We start from the raw sequence: 25228 nt of genomic DNA, 5'->3' as shown, positions 1-25228 counted from the left end.
TAGGGAAGCCCCCAACCTGTATTGATGGTCAATGAGCTCCCTAAAAATAAATGACAGAATTTCAATTATTTCTATAAACCATGGTATCAGAGGAGCCCCCAACTTGTACTAATGGTCTTTGAGCCTCCTACAAAAGAACTACTTTTTTATGTCCAGCATGGGGCATCATTATATCGTTCATGAATCCCATGGGAACACAGACTGAGATACCACTTTAAACATCAGGGAGGAACTGAGAATGCTCCTACTGTTACCTCATGACTAATTAAGCTCAGATGACCATGAATATGCCTTTAGCTGGAGACATGTCCTTTCTCAATCATCAGAGATGTTTTCTAGTGGACCTCTAAGACATTACGTGCAACATTCCTTACCATTAGAATGTTGTAAGGGGGGTATCTTTTTTCACAGGGTATAAGCTTTTAGGATGATGTCACTATGTAACCAGAAAATAGAAAGCTATGTGTCATGATTTATAGACAGAATGGAACCAACGTGCTTTTTAGATCACTGCAAAGAGAACACCAAAAGTCCACATGACCTCCTGGATAACTCCAGTCTCCAGTTTTGTCTTTGCACTCTATGGCCTCGATCCCATGCAATTTGCCCAAGTCTCTCCAATGATACAGCATTAAAGTCTTTATCTCTGTAAATAAATATCCTCAGTTCATTTAAAAAAAAAAAATTCCCTTTGTTTCTTTATATTCCAGGCTGGTTGTTTGATACCGAGGAGAGGTGGACCCAGAAGCCTTTCTGTCTGCAACTCCCATGTGATGTCTATAAATAAAAAAAAAAGCTGATATCTGATATAGGTCCTAAGGTCTGTGCTTGGAGTTCTACTTGCATGCAAACTGGTCAACGACTTCGGTGCATTTTTTGCATTTGACGTAGCAGCACCAGTGGAATTTGCAGTGACACCTCTCAGTCTGTACCGTTTTGAACTGGTCGTAGCCCCTTCCACAGCACATGAGCTCACATCCATCCATCCCCTCGGACGTTTTATTGCATAGCCTGCCCTGGGTCCCCAAGGATCCAGTACTTTCATTGTGCACACAGTAATCCGGGCTGGGGTCGATGTAAACCAGATCATTCATTGTGGGTGAGTTAAACTTATTGTTGACTTGCACTAGCTTTCCTCTAGTGTTCAGCTTCATGGCTCCCGCGCTGTCGTATTTCTCCTTTAAGTGGTCCCCTACCTTGCGGAAGTCCGCCAGCTGAAGCCAACAAGTTTTAAGGCTACAAGAACCGGAGACTCCATGGCACTTGCAGGCGACATCAGCCAAGGTACTTACTGCCTGAGATGGAGAAAAGGAAAAGGGTCAGTAATCATCCGCAAAGGGTCCATGTCACGACCCGCTTTCCCAAATCACCATAGAAAACTTTCATCTGGATCTTAGTTCTAATATTGACCATCACCTTACTCTTGATTACTGTACCCCCAGGGGAACAAGAAGAACAATTGTTACAATATGTTGTCATTTCAATGTGACATCTCCTGGTGATCAAGAAAAGGTCTACTTGGAACTGATTGAGAATATATAGCGAACCAAGGAAAAATAGTGTTCAGGGTCTCATCATAGGCAATACTCAGCCCACTTACACATCAGTTGACCCCTACAAGGGGTACATCTAGGTAGCTATGGGTATTCTATGCCAACTTGGGTATGTTCAACAATTCAGTGGAAGTAGATCACCAAACCATCTTCAGGACATTGTTATCTGAGCAGCTGTTGAGGACCTATATAAGTGGGCCTCCTATTTGTGGACTTGCATTGACTTTGATATCTCAACATCCTAATCTAACCTTTGCTGGTGGCTTGAATATGTTGGGGGCACTTTAGTCTTATAGAGATAGATATGCCAGTACCTGGGTGTGAAACGGAGACTCACTAGATACCAGCCTCCCGGGGAGCAACACAAGCATGAAAAAGTTCCTTGGGGTGTCAAATATGGGCTGTGATTGGCTATTTGGTAGCCCCTATGTGGACTGGCAGCCTACAGGAGACTCTACTTGGCACTATATTTCGTTTTTATGCAATTAAAACTTGCCTTCAAGTCTGGAATTCAAAAATAATCCCCTGCTTTGAGGATACTGAGAGCAACATCCAAAGGGTTGGAGAGCAACATGTTACTCACGAGCTACTGGTTGGGGATCACTGGTCCAAGGTAATGCCAACTGCTCTGCCAGGATTCAGCTACAGGGGGCAGAGTGGGGATCTGTCTCAGAAGAAATAGGCCATATACTGCCCCCTAGTGGGTTTACTTGTAGTAAAAGGAATCAGTAATAGAAGTGAGTCATTAGGGGTCCGGAAATCATTTCTCTCAGTCCCAGGAGGGTAAAACATGTTTGTGTGTATATATATGTGTGTGTGTAATTTTTATGTTCAGACTTGCCAAGCTGTGTTTCCTTGTTCATTATATAGGGGCAGAATCATTTGTCGTAACACATTTACAGTCTTTTCTCTGTATATTTGTATTTCTACATGTGGGTGGGAGGTTCCCTATTACTTCCATGATCAGATAGTCTCTATAAAGAGTATAGGAATATCTCCAGGTATATATTTATGTTACCTGTAAATAGTTCAGATCTTTGTTATAAAACAAGACCAGCCCAGTGCCTGGGTAGAGGGGGGGGGGATCGGAAAAAAAATGTTCTAAATAAAAATCTTTCCTTTTCACTTGCAGTTAAAGGGACGCGCCACCTCGGCTGCTGCTGACTTGTGCGAATGTGATACAGTGATACCGAGTATCAGTCACGAATGCCCCGGCGTGGGCAATAAAATTCAATCTGTGTACGTGAGTGACATTTACTAGGGCTGAATAGTTTCCCCACCAGCGCTATTCCTCCGGCATCACCTTGAACCCCCACCCTTGTCACTCTCCCTGGAGAATTCTATTGGCCTTTAGGTCAGGATTTTCTCTCTATTTTCAGCCAAACAAATACATTTTAGGAAATTGTGATTGGAGAAAGTTAAGCAGATGACTGGACTCAGGAGCTGCCAGATTGGTTTATGCGGTTTAAGGGATCATGACATATAAGTTGGGTGTGTTTCACTCTTTCCACTGAAATGTTGTGGTTCTTCATATACAGAGGCCCCTGCATGAGATCTCTGGGGCGAGGGCACATGTGGTTGGCAGTAGATAAGTTCCTTGAGGTTCAGCATCCAACGTATGTCATATTCAACAAGTCTCCAGGCACAGAGTTGGTATCAGAAGTGGCATTTACAGCACAACCCAGCTCCTTGCACAACTGGATACTACTGGTCCAGCCCCAGCACACCCAGCACTATTCCCAAAGACTGGAACCAACAGCTCTAGCATTCCCAGTACAACTGGACACTACTGGCCCAGCCCCAGCATACACAGCACTAGCCCCAAAGACTGGAAGCAACAGCTCTAGCACTCCCAGTACAACTGAACACTACTCACCCAGCCCCAGCATACTCAGTGCTATTCCCAAAGACTGGAACCAACAGCTCTATAACTCCCAGTACAACTGGAAACTACTGGCCCAGCCCCAGCATACCCAGTACAATTCACAAAGACTGGAACCAACAGCTCTAGCATTCCCAGTAAAACTGGACACTGCTTGCCCAGCCCCAACATACTCAGCACTATTCCCAAAGACTGGAGCCAACAGCTCTAGCACTCCCAGTACAATGGGACACTACTGGCCCAGCCCCAAAGACTGGAAGCAACAGCTCTAGCATTCTCAAGTACGACTGAACACTACTCTCCCAGCCCTAGCATAGTCAGCACTATTCCCGAAGACTGGAACCAACTGCTCTAACATTCCCAATACAACTTCAATGCATTTCATGAATTTTTCGCTGTTTAGCTAATTGTTCGGTGAAGTGAAATGGGACAGATTTGCACATGACATCTTTATTGGAGGCAAAACCAGCCCATTGGGTTTATTTATGTTTAATGGATAACAGGTCCCATACCTAAACATCCTTATACACATGATAGAATTACCAGCCCAATCACAACACAACAAGCAGAGACAACATTACAGCCAAAGAGCCGAAACCAGCAGAACAGCCCCAGCACAACTCAGTTATATTGGCCCAGCACAACCCTGAAATATTGTCTGAGGCCTGGTTCTACCATCACAAACCAACACTAATGGAACCAACTCACTGCACACACTTAGCACAATCAGCACTACAGCAAATACCCAACAGTAATAGCACAACCCAACATTATAAACACAAACCCACCTGCCGAATACCTGGTACTACCACTACCAACTGAACTGACACAATTTGATAAAACAGGCAAACACCAGCACAAACTGGTGGTACTGACTCATCCAGCACAAGCCAACAGTACCAATACACACCACGGCACAAGCCAACAGTACCAATACACACCACGGCACAAGCCAACAGTACCAATACACACCTCCAGCACAAGCCAACAGTACCAATACACACCACGGCACAAGCCAACAGTACCAATACACACCACGGCACAAGCCAACAGCACAGGAACACGCTCAGCCTGGAATAACCCAGGACAATAACACAAACACCCCCTGAGCACAAGCAAATTCTAGAGGCGCACACCCAGCAGACCCTGACCTTAGGGGTACAGTCCCAGAACAACCCAGACGATCTGCCAAAGGGGGACATTATTTTAGTTGAACTGTGTGTCGTGTTCTCCACAATTTGTTGTGGCCCCTGCCAAAAAACCCTGCCCCCCAGCATCCATCTTCTGCGTCCTCGGTAATCTGACTGGGAGATCGTCAATTTCCGTGTAATTTCACGCATGCGCAGTTGGAGTAGTGTGCGGAATTAAATGGAAATTGCCGATCTCCCAGTCAGATTACCGAGGACGCAGATGATGGATGCGCGGAACTTCGCTGGAAGAATCTGTGCCGAGGGGTAAGTATGGAGTATGGGGCATCTCCCCGGGGGGCTTGAGCCTTGAGCTCATATAGAAATGCCCCTCAGATCTCCTGCTGGTTGTTGATTATTTAGGGGTTCCAAGCAACTGAACATAAACGGACGCCTGCATTAATAGTGCGCTTTGCATTACATAAAGTCAGTTGTCGTGCCAAGTCTCAGTATCAGCACTAGCAGTGTGAGTGTGCTAATTGTGTGAGTGTGCCGATTGTGTGAGTGTGCTAATTGTGTGAGTGTGCCGATTGTGTGAGTGTGCCGATTGTGTGAGTGTGCCGATTGTGTGAGTGTGAGTGTGCCGATTGTGTGAGTGTGCTGATTGTGTGAGTTTGCCGATTATGTGAGTGTGCTGATTGTGTGAGTGTGAGTGTGCTTATTGTGTGAGTTTGCTGATTATGTGAGTTTGCCGATTATGTGAGTGTGCTGATTGTGAGTGTGAGTGTGCCGATTGTGTGAGTGTGCTGATTGTGTGAGTGTGCCGATTATATGAGTGTGCTGATTGTGTGAGTGTGAGTGTGCTTATTGTGTGAGTTTGCTGATTATGTGAGTTTGCTGATTATGTGAGTGTGCCGATTATGTGAGTGTGCTGATTGTGAGTGTGAGTGTGCCGATTGTGTGAGTGTGCTGATTGTGTGAGTGTGCCGATTATATGAGTGTGCTGATTGTGTGAGTGTGAGTGTGCTTATTGTGTGAGTTTGCTGATTATGTGAGTGTGCCGATTATGTGAGTGTGCTGATTGTGAGTGTGAGTGTGCCGATTGTGTGAGTGTGCTGATTGTGTGAGTGTGCCGATTATATGAGTGTGCTGATTGTGTGAGTGTGAGTGTGCTTATTGTGTGAGTTTGCTGATTATGTGAGTTTGCTGATTATGTGAGTTTGCCGATTATGTGAGTGTGCTGATTGTGAGTGTGAGTGTGCTGATTGTGTGAGTGTGCTGATTGTGTGAGTGTGAGTGTACTGATTGTGAGTGTGCTGAGTGTGCGTTGCACTAATGAATTCCACCTTGTGCAGAGCCCCAGTATGACGACTAGTGGTGGGAGCAGGTATTACCGTCTGGCAGTGGAGAACTAGGGGCTTACGTAGCTCAGAGACCCGACCACTAATATAATTTGGGGTTCACTTACCCTCCTTCCGGCCTCATTATTGTGGAGATTCATCATAATCCTTGAACTCTCATATGATCCTTTCTGGTAAATCTTCTCCCTTTCCCGGGCATCGACAAACTCCTTGGCAAACCTGTAGCCATAATCCAGGTTGTCGCCACAGCCGCCCCATAGCCAGTCCCGGGGCAGGTCCTTGGGTCGGGCGGCTCTGCTGCAGCCACAAGTAGAGAGCTCCCCCTCTCGGCAGGCGCGACTCACTGCGTTCACTACTCCTGCAGCGCTGATGGCGTAAGTAAAGGCGGTCTCCCTGCTACCTGCAAAGAGAGGGGCGATTATTGCACACGACTTCCCATAACGACACAACTATATGGGGTTCATTAACTCTTACATTCCTAAATTTACTCCTATATATTTATATAAAGATTATACAGGTGAGTATCATTAACCCCTTACTGTACAAATATATCATCAGTAGTCTGGATTCCAGTTTATATGGGAGTGAGCAAAATTAACTCTTTGTACAAAGCTTTGACACTTCTTATGGTGCTGGATATTATTAACCCCTTATTGTTCAAGCGCTACAGCAGCCTCGGGGATATCATTTATAAGGGGTGAGCGCAGCCGACCTCCTGTTGTGCAAATACAACTGACTCCTTAGGGTGACGGCTGTTATTAACCCCTTACTGTACAACACATAAATTGCCTCTCACACATAGAGATACAAGGGGGGGTATTAACCTATTATACACCCATAGGACAATCGTGAAACCCATTTAGACACAAATATAAAAAGTGCAGTTTTATTAACCCCTTGTTGCATTTTTGCAGCTCTGATAGTGATAGGACTCATTCCTATTGTCTTCTACTTCCGTTTTGTACATTTTCGGATGATGGAACTGATTCCATTTGACAGAAACGTTGTTCCCATGACAACTGCACATTTCCCATCGCCGATCAACCGTGTCAAAGCTGTCAAGGGAGTTGCTGGGAGTTGTTGCAGGTTGGACCCCGCGTCCTTCTCAGATGAGGCTTAAACCTTTCTTTTTTGCCACCAAGTCTGACCCTGATTGCTCCTAAAGGCTTACAATCTAATGTGAGGGTATGAAATACTGTATATCCCCCTCTTCTTCTTCTTCCCCCACCCCAAGCAGTCCCTATAGGGTGGGGTTGGTGTAGTTCAACACCGCCAGTATATTATCAGTTTGTACTTCAGACAAGAGTCAGTGCAGTTCCCTCTTTTCACTAGGGGGGTCTCTTACCTGGAAATCCCCCCTCGGAAACATATTCCTTTCCCTCTCTCTGAAATGTGAGTCCAGCGGCCACAGGAATCGTATACAGTCTCTATGTGCACAGGACTCTGAACAGCTGAGAATGCTGGGTAGAACTACAGTCTCTATGGGCACAGGGCGGGAGAGCAATTACCAGCATTACTGACACTAGTGAGTAGTAGTGATGGGCGAATTTGCAGAATTTCGCCGGAAAATTTGCGAATGTACCCGCAAAATTCGCAAAACGGCTACAAATTCGTGAAACGTCGCAGGCGTCTCGTTTTTTACGCCGCCGGCCGTTTTTTTAGACGCCGGCGTCTGTTTTTTTCGACCCAGACGAAAATTATTTTATTCGGGCGGATTTTCGCGGGCGTTTCTCGAATTTATTTGCTGGCGGCAAATCGCGCAAATTCGCTGCGAATTCGCGCCTTGCGAATAAATTCGCCCATCACTAGTGAGTAGCACCACACAGGGGCCCCAACCATCACAATGACCCCATTGGTGGAAGAAAATGTACAAATGACATGCCTGCGGCGCTTCGTTTTCCAAAGTCGTTTTCCAGAGTTCGGAAAACGAAGTGCCGCCAGTGCCATGCTACAGGCGATTTGTTATCTTGTGTTAGGGAGCTGCTATCTGGTTACCTTCCCATTGTTCTTTTGTTTGGCTGCTGGGGGGGAAAGGGAGGGGGTGATATAACTCCAACTTGCAGTACAGCAGTAAAGTGTGATTGATGTTTATCAGAATACAAGTCACATGACTGGGGGCAGCTGGGAAACTGACAATATGTCTAGCCCCATGTCAGATTTCAAAATTGAATATAAAAAAATCTGTTTGCTCTTTTGAGAAATGGATTTCAGTGCAGAATTTTGCTGGAGCAGCACTATTAACTGATGTGTTTTGAAAAAAACAAGTTTTCCCATGACAGTATCCCTTTAAATTCATATGTGGACCCCTACTGTCTCTCAACAGCCACTGGGTCTGCCTAAGCCCCTCCCCCATAATTGGGTTTCTAATGTGATTTCCAACCGAATCCTGCGATGCTCCATTCAGCGCTAATTAATTCTATTATTCTATAGGCGGAAGCCAAACAGATGGGGAGTTGGAGCGGGCGCAGCCATTGTTGGGAAACTGTCATTTACATTTCCAAAAAAAAAAAAAAAAAGTCAGTTTATGCTTAAGAAAGCGAAATGAAATCTATATCAAGCAGCGAATTCGAAAGTTAAAAAAAAGTAACAGTCAGTGAATTTCCTAGACACAGAATTGTTTGACCTCTCTCCCCAATTGCCGGGGGTTTGGGAGCCGACAGTTTCCCCTGGTGAATGAATGGACTTTTATAGAATCAGCCAGAGACACAGGCTCAATCTCCCCATTAACTAAAAGTGCCGAATTAGAAATTGCTTCTTCTTCCATCACTTTGCCCAATTAATTCTCCCTTTTATTTCTAGAGAGTTTGGAGCCTTCAGCACCGAGTGATCCCCCCCGGGGGCTAATGTCACGGCTCATGGGGGGGGCACTGGATACTCCGCAAATTTCCAGCAAAAGTAACTTCAACTCAACTCCAAACAAGCAGCCAGGATAAGGGGGGGTTAACGAAATCGGGGTCAAAGACCAACTGTTCATGTCAACAAGGAAAAAAAATCAGGAACACGTGTCATTTAATTCTACAACAGAGGGGAGGGGTTTTTTGGGAGGGGGGGGGCTGAAAGAAAAGTTTCCATTTTACTGCGGTGCATTTGCCTCCAGGGGATTTTAGGAATATATTAATAAGAGGAATTAAACCTACAAATGTGCAGCAGTCAAAACACAAAGTGCTGGGAAACCTGCGTTATATAGTGAGTCCCCTCCCCCAGCACAGCTACACACACACACACACATATATATATATACACACTGTGTAATTGTACATAATGTTTCATCCACATGAAATAAAAAATATCAAATTCAACACAAAGGCAGGGACACAGAATAGAGAAAATCACATTTACCCCATCCAATATATACAGAGAATTACAGATTTATTCTGTATAATCAGGCCTGAGAGAGAGGGAAAGCTGAGCACAGGTAATGGAGCAGGTAAAAATACAGGTGAAGGCACAGGTGAAGGCACAGGTTAAAGCACAGGTTAAAGCACAGGTAAAGGCACAGTTGAAAGCACAGGTTAAGGCACAGGTTAAAGCACAGATGATGGCACAGGTGAAGGCACAGGTAAAGGCACAGGTTAAAGCACAGATGATGGCACAGGTGAAGGCACAGGTAAAGGCACAAGTGAAGGCACAGGTTAAAGCACACTTAAAGGCACAGGTAAAGGCACAGGTAAAGGCACAGGTAAAGGCACAGTTGAAAGCACTGGTTAAGGCACAGGTTAAGGCAGAGGTAAAGGCAGATGTTAAGGCACAGGTAAAGGCACAGGTAAAGGCACATGTGAAGGCACAAGTGATGGCACATGTGAAGGCACAGGTAAAGGCACAGGTAAAGGCACAGGTAAAGGCACAGGTAAAGGCACAGTTGAAAGCACAGGATAAGGCACAGGTTAAGGCACAGGTTAAGGCACAGGTTAAGGCACAGGTAAATGCACAGGTGAAGGCACAGGCACAGTTTAAGGCACAGGTTAAGGCACAGGTAAAGGCACAGGTAAAGGCACAGGTAAAGGCACAGGTAATGGCACAGGTAGGTAGTTGGGGGTTGAGGGGGCAGGGGACCTACCTATCTGCATGACTCTCCCAAACACTGAGGTGTTATCCACGGTACTGCAGTTCCACCTCCGGTGCCTGAACTGGTACTGACACTCCTTGATCCCAGTCTTGGCCCCGTCTCCAATAAACTGCATGTGGTCCTGGTACAGTTGGCAGAGCTTCTTCTGACCCTGCGATAGCCCAGACAGTTGGCTGCACAGCGGCTGAGCCCCGATGATATAAACCTCCGGCATCTGCACCGGGTTCATGCCTAACGACCTACAGAGGGAAGCACAGGACAGCATTGTGTAGATACTCACCCCAAGAGCTTGCAATCTATAAACCAGAATTTCCAGAATGCCCCAAAAGCACTATACTAAACAGTCTAGTGAAAATAGGGAATAAAAAAATTATTTATTTCTTTATAATGTGTATATTGGGGGGAGATATCTTTTATCACTGGTGACTTTACAACATAAGACCCTCTGGATGCAACCGGAATATTGTTGGGTTTTATTTTTCCCTTCATGTAAATCATTCATACAATAACTTCAGGGGTTCAGAACTAATTTATATGAAAAAAAATTAACTTTAATAAGTAAAAAAGAAATAAAGGAGAAGCGGCCCACAATATAGAGAGGAGTGGGGGTTCATCTTACCACCAGGAGCTGCTCTCCACCACAGACTGGGTCAGACAATAGAGAGACATGAGCAGAACCACAAAGTGCTGAGAGACCATTGCACTGCCCACCAGCCCAGAAGCTTCTCCTCCAAACTGAAATGTCCACAGATTCTGCAAGAAAAGAACCGGGGGTTAAATAAATAAAAAAAAAAGGGAATAAACTAGAAAGTCATTTAAAATATTATTACATATTAACATAGTAAGTTGGTTTGAAAAAAGACACACGTCCATCAAGTTCAACCTTTTAACTTTTTTTTTAAAATTGCACTAAATTAAGCAGAAAAACAGAATATTATTTATATTTATTTATTGATTCCAGTCCCTAAATGCTCGAGATTTAGGGGAGATATAGGGGCAGATTTATCAAAGGTCAAGGTGAATTTCGAATTCCGAGCTATTTTTTTGTGTACTTCGACTAGGGAATAGTCCAAATTCGATCCGAATTTGAAAAAAAATGTCAAAAATTTGAGTATCTAAATTTATCTCTTTAAATATTCGACCATTCGCCATTTAAATCCTGGCAAATTGCTGTTTTCGCCTATGGGGGACCTCCTAGAACCCATTTGGAGTCCATTGGTGGAATTTGAAAAATCTAAGGTTTTTTTTGCGAAAAACGTCGAATCAAATTTGAACGATTTGAATTCGGCCGAATAAGGACCTATTTGATCGAAAACGGACCTATTCAACGTTTTTCCAATTCGAAATTCGACCCTTGATAAATATGCCCCCAAGTATCTAGAGATCGGACTCAAGGTTTTACAGAATGGGAAAATGTTGCAGAATGTTAAAAAGTTGCATCGCCGACAAATCTCGGGTTCCAATCGGCCGATAAACGAATGAATAACAATGAGAAAAAGGACAAAACTCAATTTAAAAAATAATTGTGATATTATCGTGGCACCCACAGGAATTGATCACAAGTCTGAAGTCCAAGTCGAAGCTGAGGGACGAGAGAAATAAACGAGATCCATTGGATTCGGGAGCGAACGCTGCTGCTTAGAGTTCTCTGGCGATAGGACAACGCCCTCCGCGCAAATGAAGATCTCTCGCTCCAAGTCCCGACCTCCTCCTGATGTCGTTTATGTAATTTATGTGCTAATAGATTTTCAAAGGCTGTCCAAGCCCTAAAACAAACGCTTCCACGAATAACCCAGCGATTGTGCAACCCCCCCCCTGCAGCTGCCAGAGGAACATCTGTTAATCGATTTGAAAAGTCCAACTTCTGCTAAAGTGATTTTTTTCTCCCTCTTTTCTTTAAGTTGATGTGCAACAAATAGATTATCCATTTGGGGGGGGGGGGGGAAACGTCCAAGTATTTGTGGAGATTTTAATGCCAAATTAAGAAGAAAAAAAAAGGGGAGAGGGGTCACATGGGAGCCTGAAAATACTGCAGCATTAGTTCTTAAATCTGTACATAGTGAGGAGGCCAAAATGAGGGGTATTTAAAGGGTTAAAAAGTACATTCCCATCATATGACGTCACAATGATCTGTCGGAAGTCATAACTGTGCTGGAATTCTCAGTTTGACATCTACAGATATTATATATTCCATATTCCATATCTAGATGTTCCACTTATGATGGGGTTAAATCCCTAAACCCCAATATCTCCAAAGCCAAGGGCAAGAATTGCCTATAGAAGAACCAAATCCCTTAGCGGAGGTCCACTCCATATAAACATCTCGGTTGACCTTAAATATTGCAATATTCCCCGACCCCAGTCTAGATAGTCCAAGGCCATTCTTTAATTTACAGTCCATAGTCTTCTTAAAGGGGTTGTTCACCTTCAAACAACTAGTTGGTTTCAGATAGATCACCAGAAATAAGACTTTTTGCAATTACTTTCTATTTTCTATGTGTCACCGTTTTTCTAATATTGAAGTGTAAAGTGTCAGCTCAGGGAAGGGGGGTCGCCGACCCTCTAAACTGTTCTAAATTGATACATTTCTTATCTTTGTCCCTGCTGAGCAGAATCTCTGGGTTTCGTTACGGGCAGCTGTTAGACTTGATACAATAGTTGCTAATACTAGAGAAGCTCCTGACAAATGTATCAACGAAGTGTTGCAAAATTGTGACAGTTTAGAGTGCGCCTGAATTATTGAGCTTCTAGACTCAAACATCAGAGACAGGGACATTCAACTTTAAACTTAAATTTTGGAAAAACAGTAAAAAAAAGGCTATATTTCTGGGGAACAATCTGAACACAACTGAACAGAAAAAAGTGTTTGCAAGGTGAAGAACCCATATTTAATCCCCCCCAAATCCCACCATCCAAATATCTCAAGCTTCCATCCTCGATGCCTCATTTGAAGGACAAGTCTTGATGGAAACCCCAACCTGGTTTTCACCGGAGTTTCTAAACTAATCTTTGAGTTTAGTATTACAAGTTCCTCCTCTTAGATCTTCTTTAAAAACATCTCCAAAGAGGTCTCCATTATTATTTGAGGGACAACGACTTCTTCTGGTTTTGAGGATCATCAATAGAGGACTTCTTCTATCAGAAGGGAACAACTGTTTTTCCCTGTGCAATTTCCATTCCTTAAAGCTCCAGAATTAATTTTAAAACTTTTTGGTCTTGTCTAGGCACAATTTGCACGCGTTTGTCTCCCCCAAATACTACAAGACAAATATTTAATTAAAAAATAAAATAAAATAAAAATCTGCTGCTTTCAGAATATTCATTTCTGTCTATTTGGAGCTCACACAATGTCAGGCAAAGAAATCGAACTGGATATATCTCAGCGCTTTAAATATAACCTGTTCTCATATAACCAGAAATAAATATAGACTCTTACACAGACATGGAAAACTCTTTAAAAAAAAATATATATATATAGCCTTTAAATTCTACCATCTAATTAAACAGTTAATCTGTATGTGTAGATTATAGTTTACTCCATTAACCAACCCAAACAGCATTATTTTATCTCAAATATTTCTATTTTTAATTGCATTGTATCTCTATATAAACTTTACTGTGGAATTTGTCATTTTTTTGTTTTTTAAAAAACAAAACCCTTGAATTATCCATATTTCAATTATTTCTATGCAGTGAAAATGAATTTAAAATGAAACGATTGATTTAAAATTAAATTACAGCTCGTTACAGAATTTAAAAGGCGATTTAAAAAATATATATTTCGATTTGAAATCTACATTCAGAAAATTGTTTCTGTTTCTTTTTTCGTAAACGAAAATGAGAATTAGAGAAGGAATTGCCCTGAAACGGCCAAACCTCTAAACTTCTCTGTTTAAAATATGAGGTTTTCTTTGCATTTTTTTCAATCGGGGATTGTAAATCATAAAATACATTTGTTGGGAAAACACGTTCCATTTGTTTCAGATAAATCAAATGATTTGATACAATAATTTAATATTTTTTCAAATTTTTTTTGTGTTTTCTTTTTTTACCATGTGGCTATTTTAATGATTTTTTCTTCCTCGACTAAGAAAAAACTTGTTTTTTAAATAAAAAACACTAGTTTTATTCTGAAGTCAAACATTACATTTTTTGGAAATGAAAAGAAACAACTTTAGTTCAAGAGGGTGGAGGGGGGCTGCAAATAAATCAGAGGGGTACAATTCTCATCAACTTCAGGGGGGGGAACACCCCACTCTACAAACAAAGGGGACATTGAAAGAGGTAAAATATTTTTAGAAGGGGGGGATGGAATCCATTGAAACTAATAAATAATAAAACATATAAATGAAATGTTTAAAAATATTTAGAGATTTAAATTCCGAAATTAAATGATTTAAATGTCGGTAATCGATTCAAAGTGCAGGAAAGGATTATAATGTGGAATATGACGGATATTACAGATTAGGGCTGAATTGGACTAAGGGGTCGGTACCGGCAGACACAAAACACACGAGGGTTCCCGTTTATTGCACAAAGTGGGGAGTTAATTCCTTTTTGCTGGGGAAAGGGGTTGATTTGGGGGGGAGGGGGTGAAATCTGAAGACAATGAGCGACTACCAGAAAAGGCATCTGGGCTCACACAAGTTCGGATAGTTCTGGGCAAATTGTAGTAAAAAGGTAAAACTGAACCCAGCAGAGAACATTCAATTCCGCAGCAATTAAGTGGAAAAAGTGATTAAGAGCATTTTGTCAGTAAATATACTGGGTGTTTGGGGCCCGGCACCCTGGGAGTAATTCTGCCTTCTAAAAATAACCAGAGAGACGTTTAAATTGCAATTAAACTGCACAAACACAGGGACTTGCACTGGTTCTGGGATTACACGGGACCAACTACAAGGGAACAAGTGGAGTAAGCTCACAAGACCACTGGGTCTGGGGTTCTCCAGAAATATTAGGTGTTCCCGAGAGGCACTGAGACCCGGATAAAGATTGGGTTTAAACTGCAGGTCAAGAGACGGTTCCCAACAGGACTTGGGTTTGGGGTTCTCCTGAAATATTCAGTGTTTCTGATCTAAGGGATGGTTACTGTATGGACCTGAATTAAAGCTGGATTTGAGGTTCTTCAAAAAATATTCTGAAGGCCCATTGATGGACCTGAACTAGAGACAGAGGGATGAATGAAAACTAGAGGCCCAGGGTTGGACCTAAGCTAGAGGCTAAGAAGGGACCTGAATTAGAGACCAAGAGATGGACCTGAACTAGAGGCTAAGGAATAGACCTAAACTAGAGGCCAAGAAGGGACCTGAATTAGAGACCAAGAGATGGACCCGAACTAGAGGCTAAGGGATGGATGAAAACTAGAGGCCAAGGGATGGACCTAAGCTAGAGGCTAATAAGGGACCTGAACTAGAGGCCATAGGATGGGTTCATTAACTCCTGGGGGAGGGGACGATGGCCACTGATAAGTGGATTTTGGGGATGACTTCCTAGTCCCACTTCTGAAAGATAAGAGGGATTTGGCATCAGTATAAAACTAGTCAGTAAAGCCCACAGAGAAAAAGATTGGGGGTCCCAAGCTGTAGCTGAGCATTTGCCATCATCCTACCCAATATCCCCCGCAAAGCCCCCCATATTCCCTAGCCTGCAAGATCCATTCACATGCTCTCCACCCAGAATCCTCTGTTGTTAGGCACATTGTGGCTTCAGTAAACACTATAGGGTACACAAATGTCTCCCAGTCTTACATGGGGTGTCAGAGACTGGCTGGATAACCCCTAATTCTGTATTGAGGATCCTCACCCAGACATACTGTGGGGTTGTATTGTGCGGGACCCGTTGGGCATCAACATATTCAGATATCCTAGAATCCTCATCTAGAAATGGTGGACTACAAGTTGTACTGAGTAACAACACTTTATCCACCTGGAATTCTCTGCCAGGCATGTTGGGTTCTACCGGAGACCTTCACCCATAACCCACAGCCAGGCATTGTCCCTATAATCTCTAGTAGGCACCCTGATGATCTTGTGTTCTAATATAGGTGCCCCCCACCCACAACCCTCAGCCAGGTGCTCCATAGACTTGAATGTACAAAGTGTAGTAAGGAAAGTCGCTGATTAGAGATGATAAAGAGCCATTTCTCCCCCTGGGCAGATACAGAAGTTTCAGACTGTGAATAAAATTGACAGTTTCCTATGAGGAGCCAGACCTCTAGATTTTAGGTGATGGAATTGGGATCTAATAATGTGTGGCCAGTAGGGGGCAGCAGCAGATGCGATTTGCACACAAGAGCCTGGGAATCGGCTTCTCCCTGGAATTCTCCTTTACTAGAGGGGGCAACATCCCTCAGGCTTGATGGGTCTCTGGTGCCCATTGAAACCTTCATTTTAAGGGGCTTTCCTTTAAAATGGGGGGTTATGGGTCTAACAGAGAGGTGTCATTTGGCTTAGTCAGCCCCCGAGCCAAGATAGTGGTGCCCTGGGCAATAAATCATGCGACCTCCAGAGTTCTCAGTCAGAGGAACAATGAGGAACATTTTATAGCGGCAATTAAATGCAAAGTTTGGTCGCACTTGAGCTAAAATAGAGGAAAAGAGATAAAAATCAGCCTCATTCTCTTCCACTGGTGTCTCCAGGTTGTGAGGGAGGAGCAGCCGCCTTTGAGGGTAAGTGTCAAGTGCTTTGTGGCAGCAGCATTTCCCCTTGTACCCACAATGCTTTGCTAACCTTTGTTACAAACCTCAAAGTCACCACTGAGGTCTACAACTAGGTGGAAAGAGTCATATGTGCTCCCAGGGGGGCAGCTCTGGTTAACATGGGGGGGGGGGTGTAAAACCAGTAGTAAATGGCAGCTCCTAGTCATTTGGGTCTAGAAATGAGATGGTCCAAGTAAGAGTTTCACAGAGAAGAACAGAGAGTAAATCACCTGGTGGAACATGGTGAGACCTTCACATTGTCCCATCAAGATGAGCACAACTAATATCAGTGGAGATGTCTATCTTCTACCCTGGGCAAATAGTAGCACATACTCATACTCAATGGGCAGATGTTTTGGGTTGAGCCTTGACTTTTAGTCAGGTGACCTGGTGGGGGGCACACGATGACCAGGGAGGATGCTGGGAGATAAAAGTCTGGGAGACACCTGAGGGCTGAGGTGCAATGTCTTTACTACACAATAAGGGACAAACACTTACCTTTCTCATGGTGCAACCAGGGCACAATTACTTTGTAATCCAAAAAATATGGGGGTTAATCCAGGGAAGAGCTCTGCGGGGTCCAGTGAATGGAGGTAAATCCAGAGCAGGAGGAGCTGTAGGATCCTTGGCTATTGGGGTTGTTGGGGTGCAGGGGGTTCCTGGGAGCCCCAATATTCCAGCAGGTAAGTAGCACTGGGGAGACTTATAGACTGGGGCACATTCCCAGTTCCCTGAGTATTTGGGCTCCAGACAAGGGGAAGAAAACTGACAGTCGGACTCGGAGCCCCTGTGATGCGACAATTTATTCCTGCGGAGAATCAACGAGTCTCATTCGTCTCAATCCAGCGGGAGAACAAGTCGCAGAGTCGCAGAGTCAAGTCGCTGACGTCAGTGAGGCCGAGCAATTCCCGGGGGTTTGGGGTGAGATCCAGGGGTTTTGGTGCAGCTGAGACTTTGCGGCAGTTCTTTCAGGACTCGGTCTCTGCGCTTCTCCTTCCTCTGACTCTTCTCTGTGTCTCACACTCAGCGCTCGGGGAAGAGAAAACTTCAAGTCGGCGCATGCGCACTGAGCGGACCTATTAGCGCCAAGCTGAGCTTAAAGCTGTAGCGCCGACCCCCTGGAGCCTGGGAGTGGGAGGAGCCCCAGGGACCCTCTGATCATTAGTCAAACACAGGATTTCCAGGTGTAACAGACTCACAATTACTCACACTCCATTGTTCTGACTCCTGCGACTGTCGCTTTAATTGCTGCGACAGGAGTTGCGACTTTTTTTGTCTCCTAATCACCCCCCCTTCTCACTGGACTCGGAACCCTAGGAGTCTTTTCAAAGCAGAGCTGCCCCCCCCCCCACTGTCAAAATCTCTCCTGTCCAACAAGGGGTTAAACCGCCCCACAGAGTCAGTGGGGGTCATTTATAAAGTTCGCGCAGCGCATATTTTTGTGTTGTATTGCTCATGTTTTTTCCTGAATGCTCATATATTGCACTGCTCTGCCCGTCTTTCCGGTTTTTGTGAATTCGCAGTGTGGATAAATTTTTTGCAAATGGCGTGCAAATGAGACGGGACAGTAACTTAAATTCGCAGTTTGCAAAACTGTTTTTGCGAATATTTTAACCGCCACCAAAGTTGTCGTGTAATTGAGTCGCCGAGTGTGCGCATAGAGATTCGCAATTTGCCAATTGCGAAATATTTAAAAAGCTCCTATAGACATTCACATTTTGGAAAAAAAAAATTCGCAATTCTGTTTGCCCAGTCTGACCCAGGGTGATGCCCAGGGTGATGCCCAGTCAGTACCAGGGTGATGCCCAGTCTGACCCAGGGTGATGCCCAGCCATACACAGGAGGACAGTGCCAGCCAGTGCCAATATGGTGAGTGATGCCAGTCAGTAGGTGAGAGGTTTCTGGTGACTCCACATAAACCCAGAGAATGTGGGTCAGTTGTGGAGAAGTCGGTACCAGAGCAGAACAATCACAATCCTGGTGCCAATTGATGGTCTTTTATTCATTTCATAACTGGTTCCCTATGTCCCCACAGGCAGCAGTGAGTTGTAGTTCGGCAGCTACACATCCCGACACCTTGTACAATTCCCCGGGCAGGTGAGTTATTCACGTCTCCCTGTCCTTCTTTATATTAACCCCTTCACTAGTGCAAATCTCCCAACGGACTGAGAGGGTTAAAAATGAATTGTATCCTCAGTGGAGAGAAGGACAAGACTGAGAGGCACTGGCTGTGGCCTCAAACTCCTCCCCTGTCTCTTTAACTCTATTAACCCCTTCATCCCCACAGTGAATATTCCAGGAATTCCATGTGATTCCCCCCCCCCAGCTGCAAAAAGAATCCAGAGCTGCACATTTTATTGCCCCAGTCAGGAAACTGCTGGGGGGAGGGGGGGTCACTGCAAAATAAACCAATAAACGTCTCCCACTTTTTTCTGCTCCCAGTGGGGAATTAATGGGTGAGACCCCCCTGTACCTGGGAAGAGTCAGTGGAAATAAGTGACAGTTGGAATTAAAGCGCCGGATACTTTGTTTCCTGCAGTTCTGCTGCTTTGCGCCATTGTGACGTCTCTCGGTGATACTAAGGGGCAGATTTATCAATGGTCAAGGTGAATTTTCGAATTCAAAAAAATCTAATTTCAAGCTATGTTTTGTGTACTTCGACTAGGGAATAGTCCAAATTGTATTTGAATTTGAAAAAAATTCAAAAATTTGAATATCGAAATTTATCATGTACTGTCTCTTTAAAAATTCGACTTTGACCATTCGCAAACCTGATAAATTGCTGTTTTAGCCAATGGGGAACCTCCTAGAACCTATTTGGAGTCAATTGGTGAAAAAACTTAAATTGAAAACGGACCTATTCGGCCAAATAAAACTTTGACTTAATTTCAGTTGGTCTTTTTGAATTCGAATTTCGAAGTTTTTCAAATTCGAAACTCAACCCTTGATAAATCTGCCCCTTTATTTCCCAACTGCTGGTTTATTCGTTCGGGGGACACAAACCCGGAAAAATTATTTTTGGCAGCTTTGGAGAGTAAATGACCGGGTTATTGAACCACAGAGCTTGCAATCGACTGTAATGCCTGAACGAGGGGGGGTTAAACATTTAACATGGGAATAAAATTAGGAAAATCATTAATTTCAGACCTTGATTTGAGTGGACGCCGATACAACTGACACAATCGATACAACTGACACAATCGATACAACTGACACAATCGATACAACTGACACAATCGATACAACTGACACAATCGATACAACTGACACAATCGATACAACTGACACAATCGATACAACTAATGCAATAAAAGAAAACAAAACAACAAAAGAAAAAAAAATCAGATTGGTTTGTTCTCTGTAATCTGGGTAGAAATGGCAATAGATCGGACAGTCACTGACGTTCTTGATAAATATATTATATTCAATAATTATTATCTTTATTATATTATAATATCTCATCTCTCTCTCTCTCTCTCTCTCTCTCTCTCTCTCTCTCTCTCTCTCTCTTCTTTACTCTCATTCTCTCTATCTGTCTCTCTCTCACTATTATCTGTCTGTCTGTCTGATACACACACTGTATCTCTAGAGAATGTGCCCACAGAGAAGCCCCCAGTAGCAGTAAGTGAAGAGGAGAAGCCCCCAGCCTGGGGGAGGCAAGTGGATGTACTCACTGTGTATATTGGGGAGCAGAGAGAAGTTGGAGTGAGTCTCCCCTGGGACAGGCTGCTAATTACAGGCAGGAACCAAAGGCAACAGGAGACACTTCCGAATCTTCCCCATGTCCATGTGATTGTGCTTTGGGTGCCGGAGGGAATAAAGGGAAGATTAAATAGGGAACAATTAGAGGAGAGACTGTCCCTCTCATTACTATTTATACATTCAGATTGGGACTGGCAATGTCATATAGTCAGCTGGGCGTTACACACTCACACTTACTTTTACACACTCATTACTCACACTCATCATCTGAACTACTGACCCACACTCCTCTGTAGCTCCTGAGTCACACTCACACTCAGCTGATCCTCCTGATTCCCACTCACCTGAACCTACTGATTTATCTATCTCTGGCACTGTATATAGTACACACAGGTCAGGGGTAGGAAGGTGAGATACAGGTGCAGGAATCATACAACTCCCAACAGCCCCTGACAGGCAGGAATCAGGGAGTTTGTGGTCAGACCGGGGCCTTTATAAGGATATGATTGATTTTCTGTCGTTAATTCCCTCCTGTGAGTCACATTTATACAGAACATAGCGAGACAGTGACTGTGCTTCACTATTTCGTGTATCAGGGTTACAAGGTATGTGTTTTACTTTAGTTGCATTGCACATGGCAAGATGGATCCTGTGGGGCCCCAAGTTATTAGGTCCAACCTATGGCCTCTCAACTGTGGTTGAACTACAACCCCCTGCAACTCTCTGAAGGGAGAGAGAAAGGAAAACATCAGGATGCAGAGGGAATTGGAGATAATGGGAAGGAGAGAAAGGTGCAAAGTTGGCAAAGGAGGGGGTGAAAGGCAACATTAGGTGGAGGCGTCAGTTTGGGAGTAGAGGGTGGGACAAATGGGAGGCTGGAAGAGATGTTGAGAGGAAGAGAAAAGGTTCTGGTTGTTGTAAAGGTAATGAGAGTCTGGAGGTGGGTATAGTGGGCAGGTGAAGGTGGTAGTTAGAAGAGGTTGGAGATGAGAGTGGCATATGGGAGAACTAGGAGAAGACAACAAGCAGAAGAAGTAGGAAGAGACAGTAGAGAGGGGAGATGGTGTTTATGTTGTAATTAAGGGTTGGAAAAGAGAAGATAAAGGTTGGAAGAAGTAGCAAAAGGCTTTGAGGTCAACGGGGACAGGGGGAGTTTGAGGCAAATGGGAAGAATGACAGGACAATGGCTTGGAGAAGTGGCAGTTGGGGGTGATGAGAGGGGACAGCAGGAAGGAACAGAAGGAGAATTGGAGAAGGTTCTGTAAGAGATGGTCATGGGCTGTTAAATATATTAGGGTAGGGTTCCTTTCCCATAATAGTTCTCCCAGGTTCCAGCATCTTTTTGTGCAACTATGGCAATCACATGGTTAAGCATTTAGTATAATCAGAGCTGCTTAACTCCATATCTCCAGGTAACGAGGCAATTACAGGGGGCCAATCCTACCCGGCGACACACAATCCTTGTACAAAGGTTGGGCATTATTGGCCACATTGTTTTATCACAAACAGAGCAGGAAAGAAGATTAAGCAAAGAAGGGGAATGTCACCTCTTAGAGGAGAATGTAGAGTTGAGCTCAGAGGGCCCCATGTCTCCAAACAGAGATAAAGAGTTTTATCTAAATGTTCCCCTGTGTGATATGGTCCTATCAGCCTCCCTCGTGTGCAGCCTCTATATAAGCCTGGGGGACATTAATCACAAGGTGTGTGATCTGGTGTAAAATTGTGTCATTTACTGACTCACTGGAATAAGTCACAGTCACTTCTTCCACTGGGGAGAGTATTTCTTGTTACTCACCTGTCTACTTCCATTTCACGGGGGAGAGTATTTCTTGTTACTCACCTGTCTACTTCCATTACACGGGGGAGAGTATTTCTTGTTACTCACCTGTCTGCCTCTACTTCCATTACACGGGGGAGAGTATTTCTTGTTACTCACCTGTCTACTTCCATTTCACGGGGGAGAGTATTTCTTGTTACTCACCTGTCTACTTCCATTACACGGGGGAGAGTATTTCCTGCTACTCACCTGCCTGCCTCTACTATATATAACCTAAGTATCTCATAATAACTGGTTTTCCCTTGCACATATCAGCAATGGGTTTCAGCACACAAGGGGTTAAACAAACCCTGTCAGCCCTTAATCTCAGTGAGACCAAAACAAGGGAAGGAGCAAAGCCGCAGGGTCTGTGCCAGAGCTGATTCTGATTAATAATCGGGCCCACATATTGCTTCCCTTAATGTATTTACAGTTCAGCCTATGATGTATTCTGCTCCGAGTCCAAATGTAAGTCAGGCATTTCATAACTAGGATGGGAACGCTTTCTGGCACTCGCTCGGAGCACTTTGAAGTCCGGGAAGATAAAGAATAACAGGACTGTCTATTCCTTTGTGTCTCCAGCCTTTGATACAGATGGACAGACAGATTAGCGCACAGACAGCTGTACAGAGGTATGGAGAGATAATTGGATAGAAGGATAGGTAGATAGAATGATATCATCCGAACTGTAACTAAAAACATTCTATACTTTGACCAAGTGCCCTGTATTAGGCACAAGCAGATTGCCGGACCCAGAGGGAAGCAGCTTTTATATCAAGTGACATTTTGTACACACCCTGGTGCCCATCCCATTCCGGGTCCCAGACAAATTCCTCCCTGATCCTGCCCTAAAACTGCCTCTGATTTTAGGAAATTGGTATCTAAAACTGCAAGCGTGGGAGCTCGCTTCAATCATTGCACAAATGGCTAGAAAATGCACCAGTGGGCTACGACATCTGTGAGTGAAATGTAGAACCCCACTATTCAACTAGAAGATCTCCAGTGGGATAGGAAAGTACTTACTGGGCCGAGAAGATCACTAGTGGGATAGGAAAGTACTTACTGGGTCGAGAAGATCACTAGTGGGATAGGAAAGTACTTACTGGGCCGAGAAGATCACTAGTGGGATAGGAAAGTACTTACTGGGTCGAGAAGATCACTAGTGGGATAGGAAAGTACTTACTGGGTCGAGAAGATCACTAGTGGGATAGGAAAGTACTTACTGGGCCGAGAAGATCACTAGTGGGATAGGAAAGTACTTACTGGGTCGAGAAGATCACTAGTGGGATAGGAAAGTACTTACTGGGTCGAGAAGATCCCTAGTGGGATAGGAAAGTACTTACTGGGCCGAGAAGATCACTAGTGGGATAGGAAAGTACTTACTGGGCCGAGAAGAACACTAGTGGGATAGGAAAGTACTTACTGGGTCGAGAAGATCACTAGTGGGATAGGAAAGTACTTACTGGGTCGAGAAGATCACTAGTGGGATAGGAAAGTACTTACTGGGCCGAGAAGAACACTAGTGGGATAGGAAAGTACTTACTGGGTCGAGAAGATCACTAGTGGGATAGGAAAGTACTTACTGGGCCGAGAAGATCACTAGTGGGATAGGAAAGTACTTACTGGGTCGAGAAGAACACTAGTGGGATAGGAAAGTACTTACTGGGCCGAGAAGAACACTAGTGGGATAGGAAAGTACTTACTGGGTCGAGAAGATCACTAGTGGGATAGGAAAGTACTTACTGGGTCGAGAAGATCACTAGTGGGATAGGAAAGTACTTACTGGGCCGAGAAGATCACTAGTGGGATAGGAAAGTACTTACTGGGTCGAGAAGAACACTAGTGGGATAGGAAAGTACTTACTGGGTCGAGAAGATTACTAGTGGGATAGGAAAGTACTTACTGGGCCGAGAAGAACACTAGTGGGATAGGAAAGTATTTACTGGGTCGAGAAGATCACTAGTGGGATAGGAAAGTACTTACTGGGTCGAGAAGATCACTAGTGGGCTACAAAACTCCCCTGTGGGCTGAGAAGATATCTGGTGGGGACCTCATTGCGCTACATCACAAGAGCATGGGTTGAGAAGGTCTCTGTTACAGTGACTTTGTATGGAAGGAGCACACCTATGGGCAATGCCATTTCCATCCATTTATTGTAGCAGAAAAAAACAGCACAAGCTTTTGGGGGATACCCCCTTCCTCAGGTGCTCCTTCCATACAAAGTCACTGGATACTATTTGGTTTGTGAAGCACTCCGGAAGTGTATGCACCCTTGAAACTCAAGTAAGTGGTGGGCTGAGGAATTTTGTATTGAAGGTCTCGGATACAGTCAGTAGGAACCCTAGGACTGCAAACATGTATCTTGCCAGGCAGTCAAAATAGGCTCTGGCATTCCAAATACTCAGAGGCCCAAATAGACCTCCATCAGCCCAATAAATAGTGACTGTCTATGGGACCTTACAGCAGCCCCTCTGGCATTTGCCAGAACCCACAGATTGTCAGTCCGGGCCTGTATCTTGCTTAATTAAAGCAACAGACCCCTGCCAATACTGGTCTTCACCATTGCCCCTTTGGGTGCCCTGAACTTTCTGCTGCACTTTCTGGAACATGGCAGATCCAAAGGGAAATACAGCCAAGGGTCGGGCAAAAGTGTCGGAAAAAAGCAGGTAAGGGCTGGCAGCGAGGATCAAAGTCAGGAACGTGTGCACTTCCAAAAACATAGGAATGTCAACAAATGCCCACAGCCATGGGGACAGGCACCAAAAGTAGGATGTCTCGCTGTTCTCCATGGCACCAAGGGCAGCTATCAGGGGGGCACAGGGGGTACATCTGGGCCCGGCTGCGCTGCACATTTCGAATTAACTGGACCCCCTCTTAACAGCGCCGAACTGACAAAGTCCTGAAGACCCGAAGCGCCAAAGACCCCGAGCCATGAACAGGAGTGAAGCCACGAAAAGACCCAAAGTCACGAAAGGAGCCTACGCTAAGTTCTACTGAACACCAATGTATTTTTTAAAAACCTTT

The 25228-nt window shown here is 44.3% G+C and overlaps 1 protein-coding gene across 3 annotated transcripts; it reads right to left on the bottom strand.

Annotated features, from left to right (window-relative positions):
* Positions 1-416: 416 nt before the first annotated feature.
* wnt5a.S (Wnt family member 5A S homeolog) lies at positions 417-20499 on the bottom strand. 3 transcript variants are annotated; one of them, NM_001085876.1, is given in 5 exon segments: positions 417-1295; positions 6031-6323; positions 9981-10228; positions 10609-10742; positions 17185-17453. In NM_001085876.1, coding segments are annotated over 5 exon segments (1143 nt in total). In that variant the 5' UTR covers positions 17194-17453; the 3' UTR covers positions 417-836.
* Positions 20500-25228: the final 4729 nt, after the last annotated feature.

Source organism: Xenopus laevis, chromosome 4S, assembly GCF_017654675.1.
Source record: "Xenopus laevis strain J_2021 chromosome 4S, Xenopus_laevis_v10.1, whole genome shotgun sequence".
NCBI classification, from domain to species: domain Eukaryota; kingdom Metazoa; phylum Chordata; class Amphibia; order Anura; family Pipidae; genus Xenopus; species Xenopus laevis.
The sequence above is the reverse complement of the archived record's forward strand: the minus strand, read 5'-3'. Positions and strand labels throughout refer to the sequence as shown.